Genomic DNA, 27,004 nt, shown 5'->3' with positions numbered 1-27,004 from the left:
GGGCCATTCTCTCAGGGATTTCTTCTTCTCATTTGGATAGCCCTGGCACTGAGCTTAGCCATGTGTGTTTCACATGGAGTGGAATTTTTTTAAAAAGATGTAGTTAGAGGGCAGGATTGGGAAACCAGGGGCAGGTCATGACATCACTGTTTTGCTTTGAGTAGATTTCTTCAGTACTAGGTAGACCCCCCTCTCTGAACTATTAAATCAGGCTCAAATTATCTGCTGTTTTGAATTATATACACACTTTTAACTAATGTGAGAAATTGAGTTGGTTCTACACTATTCTCGAGTTGATTACTTTGTTCTTTCTATTGCATGTATGATGAATTTTCACCAAAAATAAGTCAGACCATGATTTTTAGAATATCTTCTGAGAATTGTTTGGGTATTAAAAGTGAGGCTTTATTTTATTATTATTAATTTTTTTTTTTTGAGGCTCTGTTGCCCAGGCTGGAGTGCAGTGGTGCCATCTTGGCTCACTGCAACCTCCGACTCCCAGGTTCAAGTGATTCTCCTACCTCAGCCTCCCGAGTGGCTAGGATTACAGATGCACGCCACCATGCCTGGCTAATTTTTTCTATTTTTAGTAGATACAGGGTTTCACCATGCTGGGCAGGCTGGTCTTGAACTCCTGACCTTGTGATCCGCCCACCTCAGCCTCCCAAAGTGCTGGGATTACAAGCTTTAGCCACTGTGCCTGACTGAAAGTGAGGCTTTATTTTCAACTTGCATTTGGGTCAAAGAATCATTTCATTGAGCATGAGTCTGTATTTCAGATTTCAGAATCTCAGGTCAGAGAAATCTATAAATTTCAGACATTTATTTTATTTTGTTTTATTTGAGATGGAGTGTTGCTCTGTTGTCCAGGCAGTAATGCAGTGGCATGATCTTGGCTCACTGCAACCTCCACCTCATGGGTTCAAGCAATTCTCGTGCCTCAGTCCCTCAAGTAGCTGGGATTACAGGTGTGCGCCACCATACCTGGCCAATTTTATATATTTTTAGTAGAGACGGAGTTTCACTGTATTGGCCAGGCTGGTCTCAAACTCTTGGCCTCAAGTGATCTGCCCATCTCTGCCTTCCAGATTGCTGGGATTACAGCAGACACTTGTTTTCAGATACAGGGCTAGAATGCCCTGCTATGTTTCGTAAGATGGCATAAGATATTGTTCAGTTTGTGGAGTCCACAGGACCATGTGTGTCCATATTCAATTGCAGTGCTTTATGAAGGCTTCAAATTGCCCAGTGGCCCATAGCGCTAGTCCTAAACCTGTTTGCTCTCAGTTCTGTTCCTCGCCCTTTTGCTGCTCTGTATCTTCGGGGGGTTAGTCCTTGTAGGCTGTGTTTACCAGGCCCATGTGTCCATTGGTGTCCTGCTGGTTTCAGCCAATGTGAAGCAGAAATGGGAGGGGGTCTCCACCTCTCCCATCCTGCAATTCTAGTTTCCCCTGGTGACCCTGGGTTCTGGTTTCACCATCTCCTCCCTTCTGGCCCGCTCGCCTGAGGGTGCTAATGGCTTCCTGCTGTATGATCTCCAGGGTGCCTCACTGACCAGTTTGTCTTCTCAGCTCTTCCATCATCTGTATGATCAGTTCCCTGAATTAAAGTCTCTCTGTTTTAAATGATCAAGTGGTTTTGTTTTGTTTTTTTTCCAGGCTAGACCCTGACTGATACACCCACATTATCACAACTTAGAATACTTGAAAAGGTATTCATCCCTCAGGGATAGTCACACAGTTCAGGACACCTTACTTCAGAGTATAATGCCTTGGAAGATAGGCACATGACCTGTGATGCCACAGATGCCATATGGTTTTATGTTTGGGTATGATATATTGACATAAGTGAAGGAAAGAGAGCCCGCATACATTTGTTAGAACCGTAGATGCTATACTTTACAAGCCCTTTTACACCTTATGTTTAAGAAAAATTGTAGTGCAGTATTGTGCCAAGCTGTCAAGAGACATAGTATGCAGTCAGTTTTTGGGACATGGGCAAACTCTAGATTCTTCCTCATTGTCAGCACTCAGGGTTATATAAAATGTTTGCAGTGCGAATTGTATACCTAGCTGAAATTGCGCCACTGCACTACAGTGTAGGCAACAGAGTGAGACAGAGTCTCAAAAAAAAAAAAGGGAGAATTGTGTACTTGATCACATTCTAGTTGTTTAGACATGGATGTGTGACATGGGTGTGTAAAGGAGCCCCTTCCAAGAAGATACCTAGCTTAAATACATTATAGTTCTTATCGGTATTCTTATAGTCTAGACTCAAGAAGAGGTCTGCCATGGGTGAACCTGAGCACAACAGATTCCAACATTGAGGGTGTGGAGACTCTTCAAGAGAATAAGCAGTTTCTTACTAGAAACCCCTCAGCTAATACTGAATAAAGAATCGAAGAGTATTTTAAGGAACAAAGAAGAAAGGAGTGAGAAGCTAATGACGTGAAGTTTTCACCTGGGACTGATTTAGGTAGTCTTAATCTGCTTGCTCTTATTCCATGGTTAAATGTTGGTTTATTTGTTTTTAGGTTTTGTACAGTATTAGAATACTGTGAGGGAAATGATCTGGACTTCTACCTGAAACAGCACAAATTAATGTCGGAGAAAGAGGCCCGGTCCATTATCATGCAGATTGTGAATGCTTTAAAGTACTTAAATGAAATAAAACCTCCCATCATACACTATGACCTCAAACCAGGTATGTCTGACTTTTAGGAGATAGTATTAGTTGGTTTTCTTTGGTCTTATAAGTGACTTTTAATTTGATAAAGTTAGAGAAATTCACAGCAGCCAAGACAGGCTACTAACATCTGACTTTTGATTGCCTGGGTAGGTGTGGGAAAAAAGAGTCCTGGCCAAGCAGGACTGGGTTTAGGAGGGTGTGTTGGATTAAATACTCTGGAGAAACAATACCTTTATCTTTGCAGCCAGGGCAGTTCATGATGTAAGTCTCATTAAGAAAGAACTGTTCTGGCACGTTCAGTTTTGTATTTTTCCCATGACTCATACTACGTAACAGTTCCTCTGCTTCAGGTCTCTTTGATAAGAGCCCCCAAATTAATAACTTATTTTACTTATGTGCCTCCCATTTCAATAAATTTCAAGCAGAATTTTTCATCTTTTTGTATGGTTATTATCTAGGTTTGATGGTCATCAGCAAAGAGTACAGGGCAGCTAGAGTCCTTACCTCTATTTTTTATTATTATCTTCAGCTGTGTTTTAGAAATCTGCATATGTTCTATAGACAACTCTTAACAGCTTAGCTTGGGCATTAGGAAGATGGTCCACATTTACCTTCTGGTGTTGCAAAATTGTAAACTTTGCTTTACTCTTCTGGTAGGTGCATATTACATCTCATTGACTATTCTCTAATGTTCTAATATAACTCAGATGACTACAACATTAATTATAATGAAGAAATTTTTAAAAAGATGGCTATTTTGTGAATGAATTTTCCGTAACTGAATTCAACACTTTTCCTGCCATGGGAGCTGTAGGTGGTGCTGTGGTGCTAGCTTTGGCTCCCTTACATGTTTTCTTTGATTCCTCCCCCACACCCCAAGTACTGTTCTAAACAGGGTAATTTAGAGATCCTCACTGAAAGTTCAGATGAAAGTGTCCCGTCATTTTTGACCAAGTGAACAAGGATATTTTACTTTAGCCAGTTATTGTTATTTCCAGAGTTCATCATAGTGGTGGTTTTGGCACATTAAGCAGGTGATTCTTAGAAAAAAAGTTTCAGCAGATGCGGAGGGCTCTCCCTGAGTATCCAGAGTCCAGATTGCTTGATTCCCAAGATGTGGATGTTTGCTTTTGCGAGAGTTTGAGTTCTTATCTGCTATTACTTTGGGTTTTTCTCTTAATCGGTAAGTCTCTGCTTATTCATGAAGGTTTTTATTTTTTAGGTAATATTCTTTTAGTAAATGGTACAGCGTGTGGAGAGATAAAAATTACAGATTTTGGTCTTTCGAAGATCATGGATGATGATAGCTACAATTCAGTGGATGGCATGGAGCTAACATCACAAGGTGCTGGTACTTATTGGTAGGTATCCAGGAGCTCTGCCAGGTTGGCTATAGAGATGTGGCTCTGCTCTGCTGAAGTGTTGATAATGAATTAATCGCTGTATGCTATCTGCTAGGCAAAAATCCATAAACCAAAGCAGACTTTCTCCCCAAATCGTTACTATCTTTTCAGCAGTTTGACTCTTGGTATTTACATTAATTTGTCTTAATTTTTCTTTCCTTTCTTGAAAACCCTTAAGAAGAAGGAGAGCTTATATGTGGCCAGGTATTTGAAATGTATGTTTTCTGCACAGAGTTGGCCTTGCAAGTCAGTAGAGAGCAAGGTTGCTCATGTGGTGTATATAAAGAATGGCCCCAAAATCTTTCTCGTCCAAATACAGGTCTCTCTTCATGGGTTAATGGGATAAGGGATTTGTCTCAAGAGTTGCCTGAGGATGTTGGACCGTAGGGAGTTACGAGGATCAGAATGAAACGTAACTATAGCGCGTATGAAATCTATACAGGAAAAAGTGACCACAATTTACCAGAAGTTTATCCGTGTCTGTTAGCCATGTTCTGAAAGTTTTTGAGGCACATTTCTTCCCATCTCTTGTCACCTGTCTTTCCCTAGCCACCCCACCCAAGCTAGCTCAGCCTGCCAGTTTTATGCTTCTATTTCTGCCTACAATAACCTTTGGCCATTAGAACCATAAAAGATACCTGAAACTCAGGCCTTTAACTCTATGGTTATAAAAGTGTGTTAACAAAGCTTCCTCTTCCATTTTGAGGTGGTCACACAAGCCACATATTGGTGTATATAAAGAATGGCCCCCAATTTTTTTTTAGTCCAAATACAAGTCTCTCTTCACGGCTTAATGGGATGAGGGATTTCTTTCAAGAGTTGCAAAAGAAGGCTCTATAGCACCAACAGAGGGGCAACACATATTATTTGTACCCCAGGGAAGGTGGTCAAATCACTTACCTTTGGAACTGGAGGGTCCTGGACCTTAGCAGGGAGTACTGACTGTCTGGGAATCAGAGGTAGAGGAGGAAGCAGAGGGGCGTGGTCTTCACAACACACAGCATCAGCCCTGTGCTCATCATGAAGCTTGCCAATAACACCATGGACACAATGCCCCAGTTTCTGTTGCTCCTTACTGCTTGTGAAAATGGTACCTATAGTAAAAAGTCAGTCCTTAAATTAAAACTTTGAAATTATAGATTTAAAATAGAAGCTACATTTACAGTGTTTATTCACTGTGGTGGTTATTGTGGGCTAGTGTTCCTGTCACTGAGTGATACAAAAATATCTGCTGCTGAAAGTTCTGGAAACAGGTCTATACCTCTGCTATATAAATTCACTGGAATTTGGATTTGAGCTTTGTGTTTGATAGTTTTTTTTTTTTTTAAGGCACAGTTTTTTCGCATTTAAAATAGTTACTGCTATAGTTGCTTACCTACAAAAATTCAGTGATTAGAATTTAAGTAAAAATTATGTGATGCTAGGGATTTTGCTTCAAAGTAGTCTGTAGGGGAAAATGGTGAAGATTGGCCACATGTTGATAATTCTTGAAGCTGGATGGTGCTTACTTAGGGGGTCATTTTACTGTTCTTTGTACTTTAGATTATAGTTGAGATTTTTAATAATTTAAAGTAAGACAGGGCTTCTGAGAAGATTAAGTATTAGAGGTTTCTATGAAGGTTTGAAGAGTCTCCAAATTGGTAGAAATATTGTCATAATCACCATCCTCAGTATGTCAGATAAAAATAATCCTGAAGGGTATAACAAATTATAAGTTAACTATTTGCAGTATTTGGTGGCTGCAGAACTCTACTACGCTGAATACTTCTCTTATTTATTTATCTATTTATTTATTTGAGACAGAGTTTCGCTCTTGTTGCCTGAGCTGGAGTGCAATGGCGTGGTCTCGACTCACTGCAACCTCTACCTCCCGGGTTCAAGCGATTCTCCTGCCTCAGCCTCCCGAGTAGCTGCGATTACAGGCACCCGCCACCACGCCCAGCTAATTTTTTTGTATTTTTAGTAGAGATAGCTTTCACCATATTGGCCAGGCTAGTCTTGAGCTCCTGACATCAGGTGATCCACCTGCCTCGGCCTCCCAAAGTGATGGGAATATAGGCTGAAACCGCCCTGAACCCTAGTTTTCTTTTTTTTTTTTTTTTGAGACGGAGTCCCGCTCTGTCGCCCAGGCTGGAGTGCAGTGGCCAGATCTCAGCTCACTGCAAGCTCCGCCTCCCGGGTTCACGCCCGTTCTCCTGCCTCAGCCTCCCGAGTAGCTGGGATTACAGGCGCCCGCCACCTCGCCCGGCTAGTTTTTTGTATTTTTTAGTAGAGACGGGGTTTCACCGTGTTAGCCAGGATGGTCTCGATCTCCTGACCTCGTGATCCGCCCGTCTCGGCCTCCCAAAGTGCTGGGATTACAGGCTTGAGCCACCGCGCCCGGCCATAGTTTTCATAGTGAGCCACCGCGCCTGGCTGAATACTTATTTTAAAGAAGTGACACAGAGGCCGGGCGCGGTGGCTCAAGCCTGTAATCCCAGCACTTAGGGAGGCCGAGACGGGCGGATCACGAGGTCAGGAGATCGAGAGACGATCCCGGCTAACACGGTGAAACCCCGTCTCTACTAAAAAATACAAAAAAAATAGCCGGGCGAGGTGGCGGACGCCTGTAGTCCCAGCTACTCGGGAGGCTGAGGCAGGAGAATGGCGTAAACCCGGGAGGCGGAGCTTGCAGTGAGCTGAGATCCGGCCACTGCACTCCAGCCTGGGTGACAGAGCAAGACTCCGTCTCAAAAAAAAAAAAAAAAAAAAAAAGAAGTGACACATAGACTATGCCTTGAGAATAATTTGTTTTTTGTATGGGGATTTTGATTGTGATGGAATATGCAACTACGTATTTTTTTTAACACAGTTTAGTATCATAGAGCTGTCTTTTACTCTCCTCCCAAAATCCTTGATAGTAAGTTAGGATGCTTATTATTTTCCGTATTATTTGGGTGAAGAATTAATTTCATTCACTTACAGATGGAGAAACTGAGACCTAGAAAGGGATATGCCAGACATGTACAATCAAGTGACGGGGCTTTTTATATTCTAAAAATCTTGCTGGCCTGGCGGGTGGCTCATGCCTGTAATCCCAACACTTTGGGAGGCCAAGGCAGGCGGATCACGAGGTCAAGAGATCGAGACCATCCTGGCCAATGTAGCGAAACCCCATCTCTACTAAAAATACAAAAATTAGCTAGGCATGGTGGCGCATGCCTGTAATCCCAGCTACTCTGAGGTTGCAGTGAGCCAAGGTCGCGCCACTGCACTCCAGCTTGGCAATGGAGCGAGACTGTCTCAAAAAACAAAAACAAAAACTCTTGCTAACTTATTTTCTGCATTTGGGTGAGTTCAACAACTCCTGTTCTTCCCTGCCACTGCCAAAAAAAAGTTATAAATACATTTAAATGATCATTTTAGAATTAAGGTTATATTTGTTACTTATCCAAGATCATATTTAAGTTATGTGTATTAAAAAATCAAGAATTGGCCGGGCGCGGTGGCTCAAGCCTGTAATCCCAGCACTTTGGGAGGCCGAGACGGGCGGATCACGAGGTCAGGAGATCGAGATCATCCTGGCTAACACGGTGAAACCCCGTCTTTACTAAAAAATACAAAAAGCTAGCCAGGCAAGGTGGCAGGTGCCTGTAGTCCCAGCTACTTGGGAGGCTGAGACAGGAGAATGGTGTAAACCCGGGAGGTGGAGGTTGCAGTGAGCCTATAGCACGCCACTGCACTCCAGCCTGGGTGACAGAGTGAGACTCCGTCTCAAAAAAAAAAAAAAAAAAATCAAGAATTGGCCGGGTGTGGTGGCTCACGCCTGTAATCCCAGCACTTTGGGAGACTGAGGTAGGCAGATCATGAGGTCAGGAAATCAAGACCAGCCTGGCTAACATGGTGAAACCCTATCTCTACTAAAAATACAAAAAATTAGTCGGGCGTGGTGGCACACGCCTGTAATCCCAGCTACTTTCGTGGCTGAGGCAGGAGAATTGCTTGAACCTGGGAGGCAGAGGTTACAGTGAGCCGAGATTGCACCACTGCCCTCCAGCCTGGGCAACAGAGTGCGACTCCATCCCCCCGCACCCCAGAAAAATCAAGAACTATGAAAACTAGGGTTCAGGGCGGTTTCAGTAGCTCTTGGAAGATCTATTCTTTTTACAAATTCTTTTTCCTTTATTTCTTTGCCTTTTTCCCTTCTTAATGAGTCCTATATTTCATTTCTCAATGTGTGCTTTGGCTAAAAGTTTTCATTGTAAAATAATAATCTAGTTAAAGGTCTTAATCATCTTAAAACGTTTCTTAGGCTGGGCACGGTGGCTTACTTAATCCCAGCGCTTTGGGAGGCTGAGGCGGGCGGATCACTTGAAGCCAGGAGTTCGAGACCAGCCTGGCCAACATGGTGAAAACCCGTCTCTACCAAAAAATACAAAAATTAGCCACGCATGGCGGCGGGCGCCTGTAATCCCAGCTACTCAGGAGGCTGAGGCAGGAGAATTGCTTGAACCTGAGAGGCGGAGGTTGCAGCAAGCTGAGATCACGCCACTGCACTCCAGGCTGGGCAACAGAGCAGGACCCTGTCGCAAAAAGTCTCTTACTAATAAAAAATAAGAAACAAGAATATGAAACTATAACTTTTTTTTAAAAGAAAGAAAGGCTGTCATCTGAAACTAAATTTGATAGAGATGGATCAGAGAAGGAATATTTTGCCTCTGAACTCATGTGGTCCCCTTCAATCTGTAAGTTGTATTCCAGGATGAGCATAGGGTCCAAATACAGAATTTTCCACAGAATTGATTTTGCTAGTATGAAATCTTCAGAAATCAATCGGTAATCTTCAGAATTCTACCTTCCAGCCTTGATGTGGCTAAGACTCCAGCTGAATTTATTTGGTTTCCTAAATACAAGAGGTACTTACCTTCCATACCATACAATTTGGTGTGGTTGGCTATCACATATTAAAGTTTCTTCAGAGACCAGTGGTGGGGAGGGAAGGAATTTAGATGAGGAATGAGTTGTTCTAACAACTAGTTTGGCCTTTGCTACACTATTTGTTAGTTTTCCAGTAAGCCCCTGATCACCCTTAAAGTAGGAAATATAAAATACCTTCTGAGCCACGTGTGGTGGGTGCTGCACCTGTAAATTCCAGCCACTTGGGAAGCCCAAGGTGGGAGGATCGCTTCAGATCAGGAGTTCCAGAGCAACCTGGACAACAGAGTGAGACCCCATCTCTAAAAGAAAAGAAGTGTCTTCTGAAAATTAGGACTTTATTGTCATCTTTGATATTGGAATCATAAGAGGCTACCATAAGAAGGTAGGATAACCTCTGCCCTCAAATATCTGTACTGGGTCCTGAATTCCTTTGGACTTTTAAAACATTTACTTATTTCAGAGACATCTCCTTTTGGCAACATGAAACCCACGCCATTTCTAGTTACATTTAATATTTGTTGATGAAGCTATCCTAAAAGGGAATGCGCTTCTTTTGTGTCTCCCCACCCCCTTTTTAAAACTTGTCAAATGACACTTATATTAGGCACGACCCTGGGAAAGGAGGCTTAGAGTGAGTGAAGTGGGACTAGTGAGAATATTTACCACTCTTAGGAAATTGAGAACTGTATTTTGATGCTCTGTAGGGACATTACTGCCTCCCTAAGTTAGAGTGTCTTTTCTTTCTTTGAGATGAGGTCTCACTCTGTCGCTGGGGTGCAGTGGCATGATCTCGGCTCACTGCAGTCAGCCTCCACCAGGCTCAAGTGATCCTCCCACCTCAGCTTCCCAAGTACTACAGGGGTGTGCTACCAGGCCCAGCTAATTTTTGTATTTTTAGTAGAGATGGGGTTTTGCCGTGTTGCCCAGGCTGGTCTCAAAGTCTTGAGCTCAAACAATCTGCCGGACTTGTCCTCCCAAAGTGCTGGGATTATGAGTATGAGCCACTACACCTCGCCTAGAGTGTCTTTTCATTGACTCTCCATGTAGGTCTAAGTTGACTATTAAAATTCACATATTGGCCAGGCATGGTGGCTCACGCCTGTAATCCCAGCACTTTAGGAGGTCGAGGTGGGAGGATCACTTGAGTCCCGGAGTTTGAGACCAGCCTGGGCAACACAGTGAGACCCCACCTGTACAATTTTTTTTTTTAACTACCTGCGCATGGTGGTGCCTGCCTTTAATCCCAGCTACTTGGGAGGCTGAGGTGGGGGAACCACCTGAGCTCGGGAGGTTGAGCCTTTAATGAGCCATGATCACGCCACTGTACTCAGCCTGGGTGATGGAGCAAGACCCTGTCTCAAAAAAAAAAAAAAAAAGATATTTCTGTTTTCAACAAGATATTTTATTTTGTCTTTTTGTACATGTCTTAAACTTACATAATCATTATTCTAAGAATTTTTATTTCTTCTTTGTCCCAGGTATTTACCACCAGAGTGTTTTGTGGTTGGGAAAGAACCACCAAAGATCTCAAATAAAGTTGATGTGTGGTCAGTGGGTGTGATCTTCTATCAGTGTCTTTATGGAAGGAAGGTAAGTTAGAAGGTTGACGGAGAAGCTTGATTTCTTTCTTGGGTGGCACACACATACAGTGCCTTGGTATGGATTAGTCTCTTGAAGTTAATTATTAGGTTATACAAAATAGAATCCTAAAAGGGTGGTTTAAAGAAAATAAAGACTTAATAAATACAAGCCTTATTCGTAAGCAGAAATCCTCAACCCTAGGGTACCTAATGAGTTCTGCTGGGCTGTTAAAATCATGCACTTTTACTGTTATCAATTAGATCTTGAACATGTATTTGTTCTGATAGTATGTATAGGGATTTACATAAATCGTATATTTATTAAAGTATACAATCTTCCCAAGAACCTGTGGGCGCCAAGCTCAAAATATCCCCAGAATCTTTATTGCCAACCGTCCCATTAATTGAGCCTATTATTAATGAAAGCATGCTTTATATTTCTATACTGGGGAGATGGTGTCAGGACGTATTCATTGTTACCTCTGATCAAGGTCACATATCATTTCAACAAGTGGTAAACTATACCTAATGAATTGTCATATTTGTTTTTCCTTGTGAACATGCCTTATAAATGTATATATTAGGATCCACTTGTATATTTATGTTCCTGTTTTTGTGTGTTTGTATGTTTCAGTGTTTCCCAGTAGGCTGTGGGTATAAACCAGATGGGAGTTCCCATGTCTCCTTTGAATTCTTAATATTTTGATTACATTCCTCAGACCAGGCTCTTTTTTTTTTTTTTTTTTTTTTTGAGTTGGAGTCTCGCTCTGTCGCCCAGGCTGGAGTGCAGTGGTGCGCTATCGGCTCACTGCAACCTCCACCTCCCGGGTTCTCGCCATTCTCCTGCCTCAGCCTCCCAAGTAGCTAGGACTACAGGCGCCTGCTACGATCCCGGCTAATTTTTTGTATTTTCAGTAGAGATAGGGTTTCACCGTGTTAGCCAGGATGATCTTGATCTCATGACCTCATGATCCGCCTGCCTCAGCCTCCCAAAGTGCTGGGATTACAGGTGTGAGCCACCGCGCCCAGCCCAGACCAGGCTCTTAATTCAGATTATACTTTCCTCTTTAGCTTCTCCTTGGTCTTTCTTTTCTTTTCTATCTCATCTCTCTAAAATAGGGAAACTATTCAGAGGTAGTAGGCTTAATTATTATTTCCATTCCCTGACAATGTTGAATTACTGCTGATAACAGTAGTAGAAATTATCTAGAAATAACTGTTTGAGAGACATCTCAGTAGAACCAGTATAGAGAGACTTGAGTTGAACTTATTTTTAAGAGTTTATTAGAAAATGGCAGCTCAGCATGGATTAAACCATTAAGTAACCCTAACTCTTTCTTGTTCCCGCTCTCTCCTTACCCCTCTTGGTTTTCACTTCCTTTCCTTCTATTTTTCTGTTTCTTGAATTGTCCTGAGGCACAGGTGTGTATTTCTTAGGGCCTCACGTATCCCTCAGAGCAGGTGAGGTTGCTGGGTTCTGCTCTGGATCTCCGTTTTCTTTGGTGTGAGCAAAGCTTAGCAAAACGTTCGGATATAGGAGATGCTGCTTCTGGTCCCCACTCTGCTTTGACCTGGAAGTTGAACTGTGAGCAAGTTACATACGCTCTGAGCTCTCACCCCCTTTATCTATAAAGTGAGAGAACTAGAGGAGATTGTCTCCAGAGTTCCTTGCAGCAGTTCATATTAGAAGATGTCTTCTCCTTTTCCTTCCCTGTGGTACTGAATTGTTTTCTCTTTAATTTTCATCAGAGGCCCACCTTATTTGTTTGTTTTTATGTGACAGCCTTTTGGCCATAACCAGTCTCAGCAAGACATCCTACAAGAGAATACGATTCTTAAAGCTACTGAAGTGCAGTTCCCGCCAAAGCCAGTAGTAACACCTGAAGCAAAGGTAAGTTTTGTTTGACCCATTGGCTAACAGAAACAACTGCTTTGCTTTCTGTATTATTTCTTTGGGTAATAGTGAATGGATTCTTCAGTGTGAAATTCAGGAGTCATTGAAAACATTAGGAGGATAGGCATGAATTAATATTCCTAAGAACACTTGACAGAAGAACATTGCTTACACCCTGATCACCCCATCCCCAATAGTGAATGGATTCTTCAGTGTGAAATTCAGGAGTTATTGAAAACATTAGGATAGGCATGAATTAATATTCCTAAGAACACTTGACAGAAGAACATTGCTTACACCCTGACCACCCCATCCCCAGTTCCAGTAGAAGGAATGTTGATCGGTGTGTGTTTTAATCCAGAAAGGCTCCCTAGAGTTAGAAAGGGAGGGAGAGCAGACTCCAGTTGAGAGAGAACAGGTAGGTATGTGGATGTCATGAAAGATACTCAGCTTCATCTGTATTCAGGGATTATGATTAATTTGGGAAGCTGATGCCCATGTAGGAGAAATTATATAAGAGTACTAAGGCATTTGTATTAGTCTCTTCTCACGCTGCTAATAAAGATATACCCAAGACTGGGTAATTTATGAAGGAAAGAGGTTTAATTGACTCAGTTCAGCATGGCTGGGGAGACCTTAGGAAACTTACAATCATGGTGGAAGGGGAAGCAAACACATCCTTCTTTACATGGCAGCAGAAAGGAGAAGTGCCAAGCAAAGAGGGAAAAGCCCCTTATAAAACTAGCAGAACTCGTAAGAACTATCATGAGAACAGCCTGGGGGTAACCACCCCCATGATTCAGTTACCTCCCACCAGGTCCCTCCATGACACGGGATTGTGGGAACTACAATTCAAGATGAGATTTGAGCGGGGACACAGCCAAACCATATCAACATTATAGGGTTAAATGTCAAGCGAATGGTAGGCAGTAAATTCTGTTGCAGTTGGTGAGGGCATAACAAAGTCAGTGGGGCAAAGGAAGCATAGAATGGGAAGTGGTGAAAAGGAAGCTATAAATAATCATTCATCCTTGCCACATCTGTAAACCAAATTCTAATAGCCAGCCTACTTTTTCCGTGCTATTTTCTTTATCTCTATTAACCAGTTCTTCTGAGATGAGTAGTAGCCAGCCCCATTTGATGCTATGGTCATTCAGCATTTTTAAACTCTAAGTGAGCAGTTGTAAGTCTTGTTGTTGTCAGTTTGAGACAGAGTCTCACTCTGTCACCCTGTCTGGAGTGCAGTGGCACTATCACGGCTCACCGCAGCCTTGACCTCCCCAGGCTCAGGTGATCCTCCCACCTCAGCCTCCCGAGAAGCTGGGACTACAGGCGTGCACCACTACACCTGGCTTTTTTTTTTGTATTTTTTGTAGACAAGGGGTTTCGCCATGTTGCCCAGGCTGATCTCAAACTCCTGGGCTCAAGTCATCCACCTGCCTCAGCCTCCAAAGTGCTAGGATTACAGGTGTGAGCCACTGTGCCCAGCCAGTTACAAGTCTAATCTCTTTTTTTGGTGTTTGATCTCTGCTGTTCCTTCACAGCGTACCTATGTGACATAGGTTGGGAAAGAGCCTCTTTTTCCAAGTGGTATAGCTTCCATGTCACAGGGTAAGAATTAACATCTTTAGCAGTTGTTTGTAATTCCTGACTGATTACTCCCTGTCCCCATTGTTCAACAGTTTAAGTACTGCATAACCAAGAAATCAAATCTGCAAGGGAGAAGTCCCATAACACATCCCTAAGGCAAATGCTGATTTCCTGACTGTCCTGGGAGAGCTGGAGAGAGGCTCAGCTTTGAAGCCTGGTTAACCTAATTTTGGTATCAGCTCTGCACTCAGTAGTAGTTGTGTAACTTTAGGCAAGTTAAACCTTTTAAGCTGCTTTTCCTTATCCATAAAAACAGAGACAAAAACATCTTCCTTAAAAGTGTTTGTAGCTAGGTGCGGCGCTGCACACCTGTAATGTGCTATGATCACACCTGTGAATAGCCACTGCACTCCAGCCTCCGCAACACAGTAAGACCCTGTCTCAAAAAAAAAAAAAAAAAAAAAAAAAAAAAGGGTGGTTGTGAGGTTTAAGAGGACTGGTATCACCTAACCCTTGACAGATTCTCTAGCTAGCTGCTCTACTACCCGTGCTGCAGCTGCCACCCAGAGTTGACACCGAGGGACTTGAATATGTTATCTGGTAGATGTTTAATTCTCCTAATCTGTCAGGTTTTTCAAGACTATTTCTTTATATAACTTTTGTCAAATTTTTGTGTTTATTCAATAAATAGTGAACAAATGTCTCCAAAACTTTAGAGACTGTTAGATGAACTTGCTATGAAGAATACAGAAGTATCTCCAAATGTTTCCATGAATTGTCTCCTGTGTCCCTGTTTCTCCAAATCCTACCCTCTTCTCTTCCTGTCCTCCCACAACAAATATTTATTGAATGCCTATGAAACACTAAGACACTATTCTGGGTAGTGGGGGTGAAACCAAATATGTAGCAGTGAACTCTGCAGACCAGTTCCCTACCCTTAAGGAGTTTATATTCCACTTATGAGAAAAACAATAAAACAAAAAGTGGATACATTTCAGATGGTGACACATGTTATGAAGAAATAAGTCAAAGTAGGGAGATGAGAAGGTAGAAACTTCTTTTTTGATGGCATGGTTAGGGAAGGCCTCAAAGATGAAGTGACATTTTGAGCAGTATCTTGAATGGTATGAAGGTGGGAGCCATGATTTGCAGGAGCCATAGATCTGCAGGGGAAAGCATTTTAGCAGAGAGAAGCTCAGATGTGAGAATGAACTTTTTGCAGGTCCACAGAGCAAAGGGAAAGGTGGTAAGAGAGGCAGGAGGGTGAGGGGAGGCAGTTGCAGGTTTTAAGCAGGGCAACTCTGTGAGCTGACTGCTGTTTTAAGAGCTGACACTGGCAGCTACAGAGAAAATTCAAGGTAAATGAAGTTTACTTGGCTGAGTGCCGTGGCTCACACCTGTAATCCTAGCACTATGGGAAGATGAGGTGGCAAGATTACTTGCGGCCACAAGTTTGAGACCAGCTTGGGAAACATAGTGAGACTCATTTCTACAAAATATTTTAAAACTAGCTGGATGTGGTGGGGCACGCCTTTGGTCCTAGCTACTTGGGAGGCTGAGGTAGAAGATCACTTGAGCCCAGGAGTTTGAGACTACAGTGAGCTGTGATCATGCCAATGCACTCCAGCCTGGGTGACAGAACAAGATCTTGTCTCTAAAAAAAGTTAAAAAAAAAAAAAGTTTGACAAATATTTAACCCAAGGTAACCTGTTTAACTCCAATTCTATGCCTTTCACCTAGAAAAGTTCATTTTTAAAGGCCAAGGATCATTATGTTCATTTCTATGAATTGTTTTTATCTTCCAAATGCTTTAACCAAGCCAGTACCTGTCTTTGATTTTGAAAAGCCAGGATTGGCATTGTATTATTAATTTGTTTATCAAACATGGGGGAAAACCAGAAAATCAATAGCTTGATTCATGTTGTAGATTTTGTTTCAAATCAACTCTGCTTTTTAGGCAATTTTAGGCTCACAGCAAAACTGAAAGTATAGAGTTCCCTTATACTGCCTGCTGCACCCATGCAGCCTCTGCATCGACATCCCCCGCCAGAGCAGTCCATTTGAGAGAGCCAGTGAACCTGTGTGTACCGACACATCACATCCTTGTCACCCTTGTGTAAAATACGGACTTTCTGTAATAATGATGTTTTAGATTTTTAAAAATTAATTTATTTAAAATAGTTATATTGAAACTCATTAAATAGAACTAGCTAAAAAATAGGAAGAAAACAAGCAAGACAAGACAGATAATCTATATAAGGGCCTTTATGCTAAGACTTACAGAAACTAAAACTGCATAGCCTCCATATTTGTAGTCAACTGGAATTCCGTGTGTAACCCCACTCACTGCATTTTTGGGTCTACAGTGTTATCGTGGATGCAAGTCCTTTCAGGTTTCCCTTTACGACATAGGGAAATGATTTTATCACCTGTGACACATCATAGTGTTAGCCGTTGTGTGTCTCCTGACACTTCATATGGTGATAGAATTTTCACTTCCGCAGGAAGTTCACTTGAGGTCATGGTTTGTAGATGGAGGACCATGAAGTTAGACTGTTCCCATCCAAACCAGCGAAGACAAAGAGAGATTTTTTTTTTCTGTTGGTCTTAGTGCTTTGGGGGCAGGAGTATTTAGAGGTCATGCTTCCTTTTTCCTCCCTTCAGTAATGGCTCAGCCCTTTCTGTCTGGGAAGGAATCAGTGGCAGCAGAGAGGTACTGTTGTTGGTGCTTCTCCTTCCCTTGTTTTCTTTGGGTCTGCCTGGTGGTTTCTGGGGAAGGCCTTAAATTCCTTCTCTTTAGGAGATATTTGCTATGGGCCCTGGCAGCCAATAGCCTTAGGGTTCCCTCCAGGGGTGCCAAGACTATCTGCCTCCATCTTCAAGAAACTCTCCTTTGCAGGCGTTTATTCGACGATGCTTGGCCTACCGAAAGGAGGACCGCATTGATGTCCAGCAGCTGGCCTGTGATCCCTACTTGTTGCCTCACATCCGAAAGTCAGTCTCTACGAGTAGCCCTGCTGGAGCTGCTATTGCATCAACCTCTGGGGCGTCCAATAACAGTTCTTCTAATTGAGACAGACTCCAAGGCCACAAACTGTTCAACACACACAAAGTGGACAAATGGCGTTCAGCAGCGGGTTTGGAACATAGCGAATCCGAATGGATCTGATGAAACCTGTACCAGGTGCTTTTATTTTCTTGCTTTTTTCCCATCCATAGAGCATGACAGCATCGATTCTCATTGAGGAGAAACCTTGGGCAGCTCCGGCCAGGCCTCATAGGAAAAGGCCCCGCCCGAGGTTCCGGCGTCAACGGCCACTGTGTGTGGCTGCTCTGAGTGAGGAAAAAATTAAAAAGAAAAACTGGTTCCATGTACTGTGAACTTGAAAACATGCAGACTCAGGGGGGTCCCTGATGCAGTGCTTCAGATGAAGAATGTGGACTTGAAAATACAGACTGGGCTAGTCCAGTGTCTATATTTAAACTTGTTCTTTTCTTTTAATAAAGTTTAGGTAACATCTCCTGAAAAGCTTGTAGCACAAAGGCTCAGCTGGGGATGGTGTTTGACTTCGGAGGAAAAAAGTTGCTATTGCCCGTTAAAGGCACTAGAGTTAGTGTTTTATCCCTAAATAATTTCAATTTTTAAAAACATGCAGCTTCCCTCTCCCCTTTTTTATTTTTGAAAGAATACATTTGGTCATAAAGTGAAACCCGTATTAGCAAGTACGTGGCAATGTTCATTCCAATCAGATGCAGCTTTCTCCTCCGTCTGGTCTCCTGTCTGCAATTGCTTCCCTCATCTCAGTAGGGAAAAAATTGAGTGGGAGTACTGAGATGTGTGGGGGTTTGCCATTGGACAAAGAATGAGGTTAGAAGACTGCAGCTTGGAGTCTCTCTAGGTTTTCAACTATTTCTTCACAATTTGAACACTTGACGGTTGTCCCTTTTAATTTATTTGAAGTGCTATTTTTTTAAATAAAGGTTCATCTGTCCATGCAGTCCTCTTGGATTCTCTGAATGTAGTAACTATGAAGCTATGCCAAAGGTAGGCAGAAGATGGGCTTGGGAGCCAGACACTCCAGGGATCAGTAGTTCCTACCCACAGTCTTTGTGTGCTTGCTAAATGGTGTACATTTCTTGTTAACCATGTTATTAAAACTTGATCAGCATATAAGCTTTCTTCTGTTAGATCTTTTGGCAGCAAACAACCTTCCCCCCAAGCCTCTGAATTTTGTGGGTGTGTGGTGGTGTGTGTCTCTGTGTGTATGTACACACATTTTCTAACTCACTTTAAAAAATTCATCAAATGGAATTTTAAAAACCATCTCAAAAGAAATAGGCATTTCAGGCCTGGCGTGGTGGCTCACGCTTGTAATCCCAGCACTTTGGGAGGCCAAAGTGGGTGGATCACGAGGTCAGGAGTTCGAGACCAAGAGTTCTTCACCATGTCAACATGGTGAAACCCACCCCATCCCTACTAAAAAAACAAAAATTACCCTGGTGTGGTGGCATGCACCTTGTCCCAGTTACCCGGGAGGCTGAGGCAGAAGAATTTCTGGAACACAGGAGGCAGAGGTTGCAGTGAGCCGAGATGGTACCACTGCACTCCAGCCTGGGCGACAGAGTGAGACTCTGTCTCAGGAAAAAAAAAAAAAAAAAGGAGAAATAGGCGTTTCAAATATGAAGATTCTTTTGGCACCAATTTTCTTTTTTAATTTGGTTGTTTCTGAGATGTATGATCAACTGAAGATGGAGCTGAAATGGGAGCCGGGTGGCCCCACCGTGCCCTTGAAACAGCAGAGCACTCTTCAGTAGAGAGGAAGGGAGCCAGAGCCTGAACATGTGGTCGCCAGCTTGGAATGTTACTGACATATGTGGCGAGAGGGCTCAGCCAGAAATATTTAAAGATGTAGTATTCCGGACTGCAAGTTCTCTGGGCAGGGAGGGGGAGTCAGAAAGGGTAGAGAGCTCTCAAATAACTCATGACTCTAGTGTTCCTTTCACATGTGAACAGTGTCACTGGTGACACATTTTCTAGGACCTTTGTTTGTTTTGTGGACCTGCCTCAGTCTCCTCGTATCAGGCGATCTTAAGGGAAGATGGAGTGTTTCAAATTGGAGAGAAGTTCTTGGGTAGGTATTGTCCTGTGGAATTCTGAATGCAAGGAAGTCAGCCCCAGAGGCCTTGGTGCCCCCAGCTTTCTAAAACTACTTTATTACAATTTATATGTATATACACATGCACATATAAACGTGTGCATTTATATATGAGTGTATAGTACCTTTTTAAAAAAACATTTCCTTCAAGCTGCTAAGCAAAGAGTCTCACAGGTTGAGCACAGTGCTGAGAGGATGGTGTCTGCATAATGAAGACATGGATGAAGCCGAGACCATGTTAAACTTACTGAAAACAATGAAGTTCTATTCCTTTTTTTCTCCCTCTCCAATGACCTTGTAGTTGATTTCTGTTTGTTTTTTAATTTTTTAACATTTTTTTTTTAATGTTGAGAAAATGCTGCATCTTTCTTTAAGGCTTCCCAGTAACTTCCTGCTTTCTTTTTCCCTGTGGGCTTTTAAGTGAAGCTGCAGGATTTTATGTGTCAATCTGCCCTTTCTACCCTTATCCTATTGAAAGGATGCCCTCTTCCCTTGCTTTTGGTCTAGGGCCTGGTTGGAGCTAACTAGGCTTGGCTGAGTCTGGGCAAGACCTCCTTTCGTTGCATGGACAGGCAGGCCCCAGAGAACATGCAGAACATTGACCTTTCCATTGACTGTCTTTCAAGCAGCCAGTGAAATCACTAAGTGGGGTTCTTCCATGACATATTTTGTTAATATGGGTTTCACTTTTTCCAATAGTCCCTTGTTGCCCCAATGTTGATTTACTTTACACAATGACAGTATGTATTAATTTGTAATTAAACCCATCCAGATTGTTTTAGCCTTTTCCCAGTGGGGTGGGGGAGGGAAGAAGGATATTAAAATCAGTTTTAAGAAGTATATTTCCCAGCCTCTTGATTTGACTGTAGTTCTCCAACTTCACACAGGGACCTGACCACCTAAGGTGTAGATGGGAGAATCCTGGCAACTGGCTGAGTCTTGGGGCATTGCAGGCATGGGAATGTGTTGATTCATGCAACACCTTTGGTACCGTGAAGTGTGCCAGGAATGATGCTTTTTGGTGGGAATATAGCAGTGAACAGGACAGGGAAGGCCTGGCAATCCAGGAGCCAGCAATCCAGGAGTAAGGGCCCAGGAGGGAAGGAACTGGGCTCTTGCAGTATGAGATGGGTAGCTTTAGATGGAGAGCAGGAAAACCTGTATGTCCCCACTTCTGTGGCAGACCTGGACATGTCAGCTATCTAAAAAAGGGTTCTATTTCCTTCCCTGCCTTCATCATTCTCATTGCCCAAGCTATTTGCCTCGTTTCTTAAGGCAGAATCACAGAAAGGTTAAGAGCCTAGACTTTAAAATCAGGTCTGGGTTCAGATCCCACCTCTGCAAGCTTCAGGGATATCTCCTTGCATAGTGGGAGTAAGGAGTAGAGATAAGATATGTAAAGTACCTGGCTTGCTCATAAGAGGGGAATCAGAAAATGTGGTTTAAAAAAAGATCACAAGATCCAGTAGTGGAACCCCAAGTTCACTAATGTGAGGTTCAGAGCCTTCTACTCACCACATGCAGACCTTTGAAGAGACTGCCCCTTTGGCTTGAGGTTCAGTATCAACCCCTATCTTACAAGGTCAGCAGTCTCCTCTTCCCCTGGCTCCAAAACTGCTTCTGGCTGAGCCGGGGAGAAGCATCTCTATGGATGAAAGTGTTCAGCAGCGTCAGCATCACCCAGGAGCTTATAGAAGTGCACATTCTCAGGTCCCACCCATTCCCACTGCATCCGAAGCAGAAGGGGAGGGGCCTAACAGGCTGTTTCATCCTCCAGGTGTTGCTGATGCAGGCTCCAGTTTGAGAACACCGCTGTAGGCTACCTGACTCCCAGGCGGGATGAACACTGAAGGATGAACACAGTCCTGCCAACCTTCCTGCCAGCCAGCTACTGCAATAAGGGTGGGGTCATTGGAGAGGGTGGCTATCAGGCCTCTTCTGAACTCACCTACTTGGAAGACAGGACTATTATTTTCTACACTGGGAAAAAACTACAAGGCTGTCGGCTCTCCGACAGCATATGATGACAGCATATGATGTCATACGTATGCTGCCTTTATGGGGAGCACCTGGAGGGCCCCTACAACATATCCCTTGCACAAGTACCTAACAGTACACTCAAGAAACATTCACTCCTTCAGGCAAAGCTTCTCACCCTTTGGCTTCTCTTAAAACATAAAACAACTCTTAACATTTTCCTTTCACCTGAGGGTTCCAGGGCTGCAGGAGGAGCTGGCCAAGACCTGGGTCTGCTTATGATTCCACCCTGGCCCAATGGATGAAGGAGGGGTGAGGAGGGCCAGGGCTGGACTGCAACTCTTTGGAAAGCTGGGAGAGAAGACAAGGAGGGTTAAAAGGGCGGGGAGTGGCTAGGGACTCAACGTTGCTGTTGAGTTCTGTGGTTGGGTGGGGGGAACCTGCCAGAGGCTGGGAAAACAGGCAGGCCTGAGAGCAGATCTGGGACCTGGTGGGGGCAGGGAATACAAGAGGACTATTGTGCTGGGGGAGCCCAGCAGGGGTGCGAGACAGGCTGGAGTCAATGAAGGGGTGTGTGTGTACATGTGTGAGGCGCTGGGCAGGAGACCCGGTGGTGAGGGGGTCAGAGAGCAGCTGGTTGACTGACTCCTGGGTGTGGAGGGAAGTGCCCAGCTAGAGAGCCGTGGTATCCTCAGCCTTGCAAGCAGTCTGCAGCTGTGGTGGCCTCCCCATGTGCCGTCCAAGCCTTTTCACCCTGAAGGCTGCTTGGAGAGGGAGCAGAGGTCAGTAGCAGAGGGAAGGGGCTCTAGCACTTGTGATTTGCAAAGAAGTTACTTGGCCGTGTTGATGCGTTTTTTCTTCTTCTTTTTTTTTTTTTTTTTTTTTTTTTTTGGAGGCAGGCTCTTTTATGTTACCCAAGCTGGTGTTGAACTCCTGGACTCAAGTGATTCTTCTACCTCAGCCTTCTGAATTGCTGGGATTACAGGCATTGTGGCACTACGCCCAGCCACTCTCTGCTTTTACATGTGGAAACTTAGGCCTAGAGAGGTTTGGTACAAGCAGTGGTGGAGCAGGAGTGACTGGGGAGGAAGGGCCTACAGGCTTGAACATTGGGTGAGGTGGATTCTATGCGTGCCATCTTTTGGGCAGAGGCTGCTGTGGGTAAGAGCTGCGCTTCAGCTCCCCTCCCCTAGACTCCCTTTACTTTGTCCCTCCCTTGCCTGATGGCTTATGGCCCTCAGAAGAAATCTACTTGGAGACCCAGCCAGCATGGGCAGCAGTCCTGGCTCTGCAGTCCTGGGCTGGAAGCGAACTTAGATGGGGAAATGGAGGCGTGGCTTTGCAGAGTGTCAGTGCTGCTGATTCCGTAAGCCCTCTATGCTCCTGTCACGCTCATAGATTAGGAAGCCATAAGCCTCTCCTGTCCCTACAAACTGCATCTTCCTGCTCCTGAGTGTCCTAATTGGGTGAGTGAGAATGGGACCCTCTTCCTTGGCTTCCTTAAGGTTGCTGTAAGGCGTAAAGGGGTTGTGGGATAAAACAGAGGGTGAGGCTGGTGGCCACTTCCATGTCACAGTGGCCCCAGGAGAGATGTCCAGAGGACATAGCTGTCCCCCTGGCGAGGGCCTTGGCTTGTCATAGTGTCAGACCTGAGCCCTTCAGCCTGGCTCACATGCCCTAAGAGTAGGGCTTGACTCTGGGCAGCACATCCAGGAAGGCCTTGCTCCTTTGCATCTGTGACCCTCTCAACCCTCCCCACAACCTTCACACCAATACTCCTCTTCCAGCATTCTCTGCCACGTCAGCTGGACAAAAGTGCCCAGGTTTGGCATCGTAGAACAAGATCACAATACAGCCCTGAGTGAGGACTGTGCCTTACACCACAACTCCACAACTTGCTGTGTGACCTTGAGCCAGGCACTCCCACTCTGAGCTACAACTGCCACATCTATGAACTTCATGCATCCACTCTGATATACCTGTTGGGCCCTTCTGTTAATGCACTGGGCGGGGATTTGTGGGCGATAAAAAGGCCCCTCAGCTTGGCTCCTACCTTAAGGAAGCTTACAGCTGAGAAGCTGAGTGGGAGCTGGGAGGTGGGGAGTTGTGTAAGAGCGAGATGAGACCCTGGGGATGGGGAGAGGGCACTGAGCTGGGCCTTGAGAGAGAAGCAGAGTTCACTAGGATGAGGAGTGGAACATAGCAGCAAAGGGTCCTTAGAAGCTTCACAAACCATGTGTGTCATTGCAGGGCCCCTATGATCTCACACATCCGGGCCTCTGCCAGTGCGGTTCCATTGCTTTGGCCGCCTGAGCATCTTGGAGAACTCAGTTTAGGCATCACGTCCGGCCTTCCTCTGGGCTCTCACAGCGCCTTGTGCATCTCTCCCTTGCTCCAAATGCCATATCGTGTTCTTGCAGCATGAGCTGCCCCTCGGGAAGTCCAGGGCCAAGTAGTTCAGCCCGTGTCTCTGCAGGGGAAGTAGAGCCAGACAAGTGGAGTGAGGGAGCTTAGGTGTGAGACCCAAGAGGAGCTCCGGGCAGTGTGTCAGGTGCAGTTCCTCAGTCAGGTGAGCAGACCAGAGCTGGGCCGGGATACCTGGGGAGCTTAGGGGGCTCAGGCCAGGCCCTCAGCAGCAGTGTTTTTCAAATTTGTTTGATAACATCTCAACCCGGAACATATCCCCCAGCATAGGGCTTAACTCATGTGCAATGCACTGTGACATTTAAGTGTTTTACTGCACTTTGAAAATGCTGATCACCACCCACTAAACAGCTGGGAAACACTGCAGTGCCTCCCAGGTGCCCCTGTTTCCTACTTGCTGCTCCACTGAGGGTTGGGGGAGGTGGGGCCAGCCTCCTGGGACAGGGTGGAGGTGGTGGGCCAGCTGGATGAAGCCTCCTGGCTCCTGTTCTGGTCCAGGCTCTATTCTGCCAGAGGCCTGGGCTGGAAGGGATGGATCAGGGGAGGCTCTGCATCTGCAAAGCCTGGCCTTCTTCTGGGCCAGGATCAGTGAGAGCCCCAGAAGGCTGTTGGCAGGGACTGGGCCTTGCTTAGAAGGCTCAAATACTGAGACTAGAGGACACCTCACCCTGCCTGTCCTTCCTGAGTTGGGGAGACAGAGGGAAAGGTCAGGGAGCTTCTACATCGTGAAGATGCAGAGTTGCCAGCCCAACCACAGCTGTGGCTCAGAGGAGGCCTGGACTCCGGGCTCGGCCTCGTCCTCAGTGCAGGGACAGGCCCAGAGGCATTGTGGTTTCAGGGCAGGGAGGCCCTTGTAGAGTAGTCAGGGTGACACCGTCACCGACTTCAACTGGGGTCTGCCTTTGCTCATTGCAGGAAAGTCAGGCACTGATGCTGAGATTTGCAGCGGGAAAAAGCATATTTATTGTTTGGTGCTTAGCAAGGAGGACAGACAGCTAGTGCTTAAGACCCGAACTCCCTAAGCCCGGGCGCGGTGGCTCATGCCTGGAATCCTAGCACTTTGGGAGGCTGAGGCAGGTGGATCACCTGAAGTCAGGAGTTCAAGACCATCCTGGCCAACATGGTGAAACCCTGTCTGTACTAAAAACACAAAAATCAGCCGGGCGTGGTGGCACATGCCTGTAATCCCAGCTACTTGGGAGGCTGAGGCAGGAGAATTGCCTGAACCTGAGAGGTGGAGGTTGCAGTGAGCCAAGATTGTACCACTGCACTCCAGCCTGGGCAACAGAGCAAGACTCTATCTCAAAAAAAAAAAAAAAAGAAAAAAAAGAAAAAAAAAGACCCGAACTCCCTAGTGGCTTACAAGCAAGAGTTTTTAAAGATGGGGTTACATTTCAGGATAGCAGAAGCTGCAGGCAAAATTTTAAACCAAGAAATACATGGAGGCTATACACTGGTCTGGCTCGTGGCAAAGAACAGTGGTCAGAGTTTAGTCCCCAGCTCCCCTTTATCTAAGGTCTGTATAATAATAGAGGCATTTTCCATCTGGTGGAGGTTTCTGGAAACATCTCAAGAAGATATGTTAAGATGTTATCTTTTAGTTTCTGTGGGGAATCAAAACACCTTGTAAGTGACTTGCTTGTAAGACGACTGTTACTTAGCTTCATATTTATCAGATTGCTATTTTATTTTTGTAGAGACCCGGTCTCACTATGTTGCTCAGGCTGGTCTCCAACTCCTGGCCTCAAGTAATCACCCCACCTCGGCCTTCCAAAGTGTTGGGATTATAGGCGTGAGCCCGTGTCCGGCTTCATTGACTTTTTAAGGCTAGCTAAGTGCCTGGGATGTCCTTTAAAAGGGACTCAAGACTTTTCCTTTATTTCCATGCTTAGGAGGCCCAGCAGAGCCCTAAGTGGCATCCTGCTCCATCTCAGTGACTCCCTTTCCTCCCCGCCTCCCCAGCTGGGGAGGGCAGTAGAAAGTTCTGGGGACTCAGTCTCACTCATGCATAGCTGGTTCTTCAGCTCAGCTCTGCGATGCCCTCTTTTCCTTACTGTGGTGCCTCAGGGTAACCTCTGTCCCTCTCTGAGCTCCCCTTAGACAGCTTGCTCCTGACCCGCTCAAGCCTCCCCAATGGAGACAGGAGCCAGCGAGGATCTGAGAGGCATTTGCTTTGTGACCCCTGTTGCAGCCGGGATTCGAAGCCCTGAGCCCAGCCGCTTTGAGCTTACTCCAGGGCCCCGCTGACAGCTCACAATGTTTTCATGGTGGCTCCTCCAAGTGAGAGTCGATGTCCAGATTCCTAGGCTCATGGAAAGGAAATCTGTACTTCCTGTGAGGTAACTATCTCTTAGCCCTTGGAAGAGAAAAGGCTGGGATTTGGGGTCCCTTTAAAGGATCCCTCTTCTTTTTTAGACAGGGTTTTGCTCTTGTTGCCCAGGCTGGAGTACAGTGGCACCATCTTGGCTCACTGCAACCTCCGGGCTCAGGGCTTCGAATCCCGGCTGCAACAGGGGTCACAAAGCAAATGCCTCTCAGATCCTCGCTGGCTCCTGTCTCCATTGGGGAGGCTTGAGCGGGTCAGGAGCAAGCTGTCTAAGGGGAGCTCAGAGAGGGACAGAGGTTACCCTGAGGCACCACAGTAAGGAAAAGAGGGCATCGCAGAGCTGAGCTGAAGAACCAGCTATGCATGAGTGAGACTGAGTCCCCAGAACTTTCTACTGCCCTCCCCAGCTGGGGAGGCGGGGAGGAAAGGGAGTCACTGAGATGGAGCAGGATGCCACTTAGGGCTCTGCTGGGCCTCCTAAGCATGGAAATAAAGGAAAAGTCTTGAGTCCCTTTTAAAGGGTTCAAGCGATTCTCCTGCCTCAGCCTCCTGAGTAGCTGGGATTACGGGCATCCGCCACCATACCTGGCTAATTTTTTGTATTTTTAGTAGAGATGGAGTTTCACCATGTCGGCCAGGCTGGTCTCAAACGCCTGACCTCAGGTGATCCACCCACTTCAGCCTCCCAAAGTGCTGGGATTACAGGCGTGAACCACCGCACCCGGCCTAAGGATTCCTCTTGTAATACAGGCCTTGAGTTGGAAGTGAGTGGATATAAACTCAGAGGCTTTCCTGGGATCAGGGAGCCCTTCTAGGTGTTCTCCACAGAAGGGAGAAGGGAAAGAACCTAGAGAAAGTGGGCGGAAATTTTTTTTTTTTTTTTTTTTTTTTGAGACGGAGTCTCGCTTAGTCGCCCAGGCTGGAGTGCAATGGCGCGATCTCTGCTCACTGCAAGCTCCGCCTCCCGGGTTCACGCCATTCTCCTGCCTCAGCCTCCCGAGTAGCTGGGACTACAGGCGCCCGCCGCCTCGCCCGGCTAATTTTTTGTA

General features: G+C 45.2%; 1 protein-coding gene across 5 annotated transcripts in view; it reads left to right on the top strand.

Moving 5' to 3' along the window:
* Window positions 1-20,066, top strand: part of TLK2 (tousled like kinase 2) — a 143,456-nt gene extending 123,390 nt beyond the window's left edge. For all 5 annotated transcript variants that reach the window (XM_050764844.1, XM_050764842.1, XM_050764841.1 and 2 more), the window contains 5 exons: window positions 2,534-2,703; window positions 3,911-4,049; window positions 10,487-10,598; window positions 12,372-12,479; window positions 16,972-20,066. In XM_050764844.1, the coding sequence (XP_050620801.1) occupies window positions 2,534-2,703; window positions 3,911-4,049; window positions 10,487-10,598; window positions 12,372-12,479; window positions 16,972-17,145 (703 nt within the window). In that variant the 3' untranslated portion in view covers window positions 17,146-20,066. The remainder of the gene's footprint in view (window positions 1-2,533; window positions 2,704-3,910; window positions 4,050-10,486; window positions 10,599-12,371; window positions 12,480-16,971) is intronic.
* Window positions 20,067-27,004: the final 6,938 nt, after the last annotated feature.

The sequence above is a fragment of the Macaca thibetana genome, chromosome 16, assembly GCF_024542745.1.
Source record: "Macaca thibetana thibetana isolate TM-01 chromosome 16, ASM2454274v1, whole genome shotgun sequence".
NCBI lineage: Eukaryota > Metazoa > Chordata > Mammalia > Primates > Cercopithecidae > Macaca > Macaca thibetana.
The sequence above is the reverse complement of the archived record's forward strand: the minus strand, read 5'-3'. Positions and strand labels throughout refer to the sequence as shown.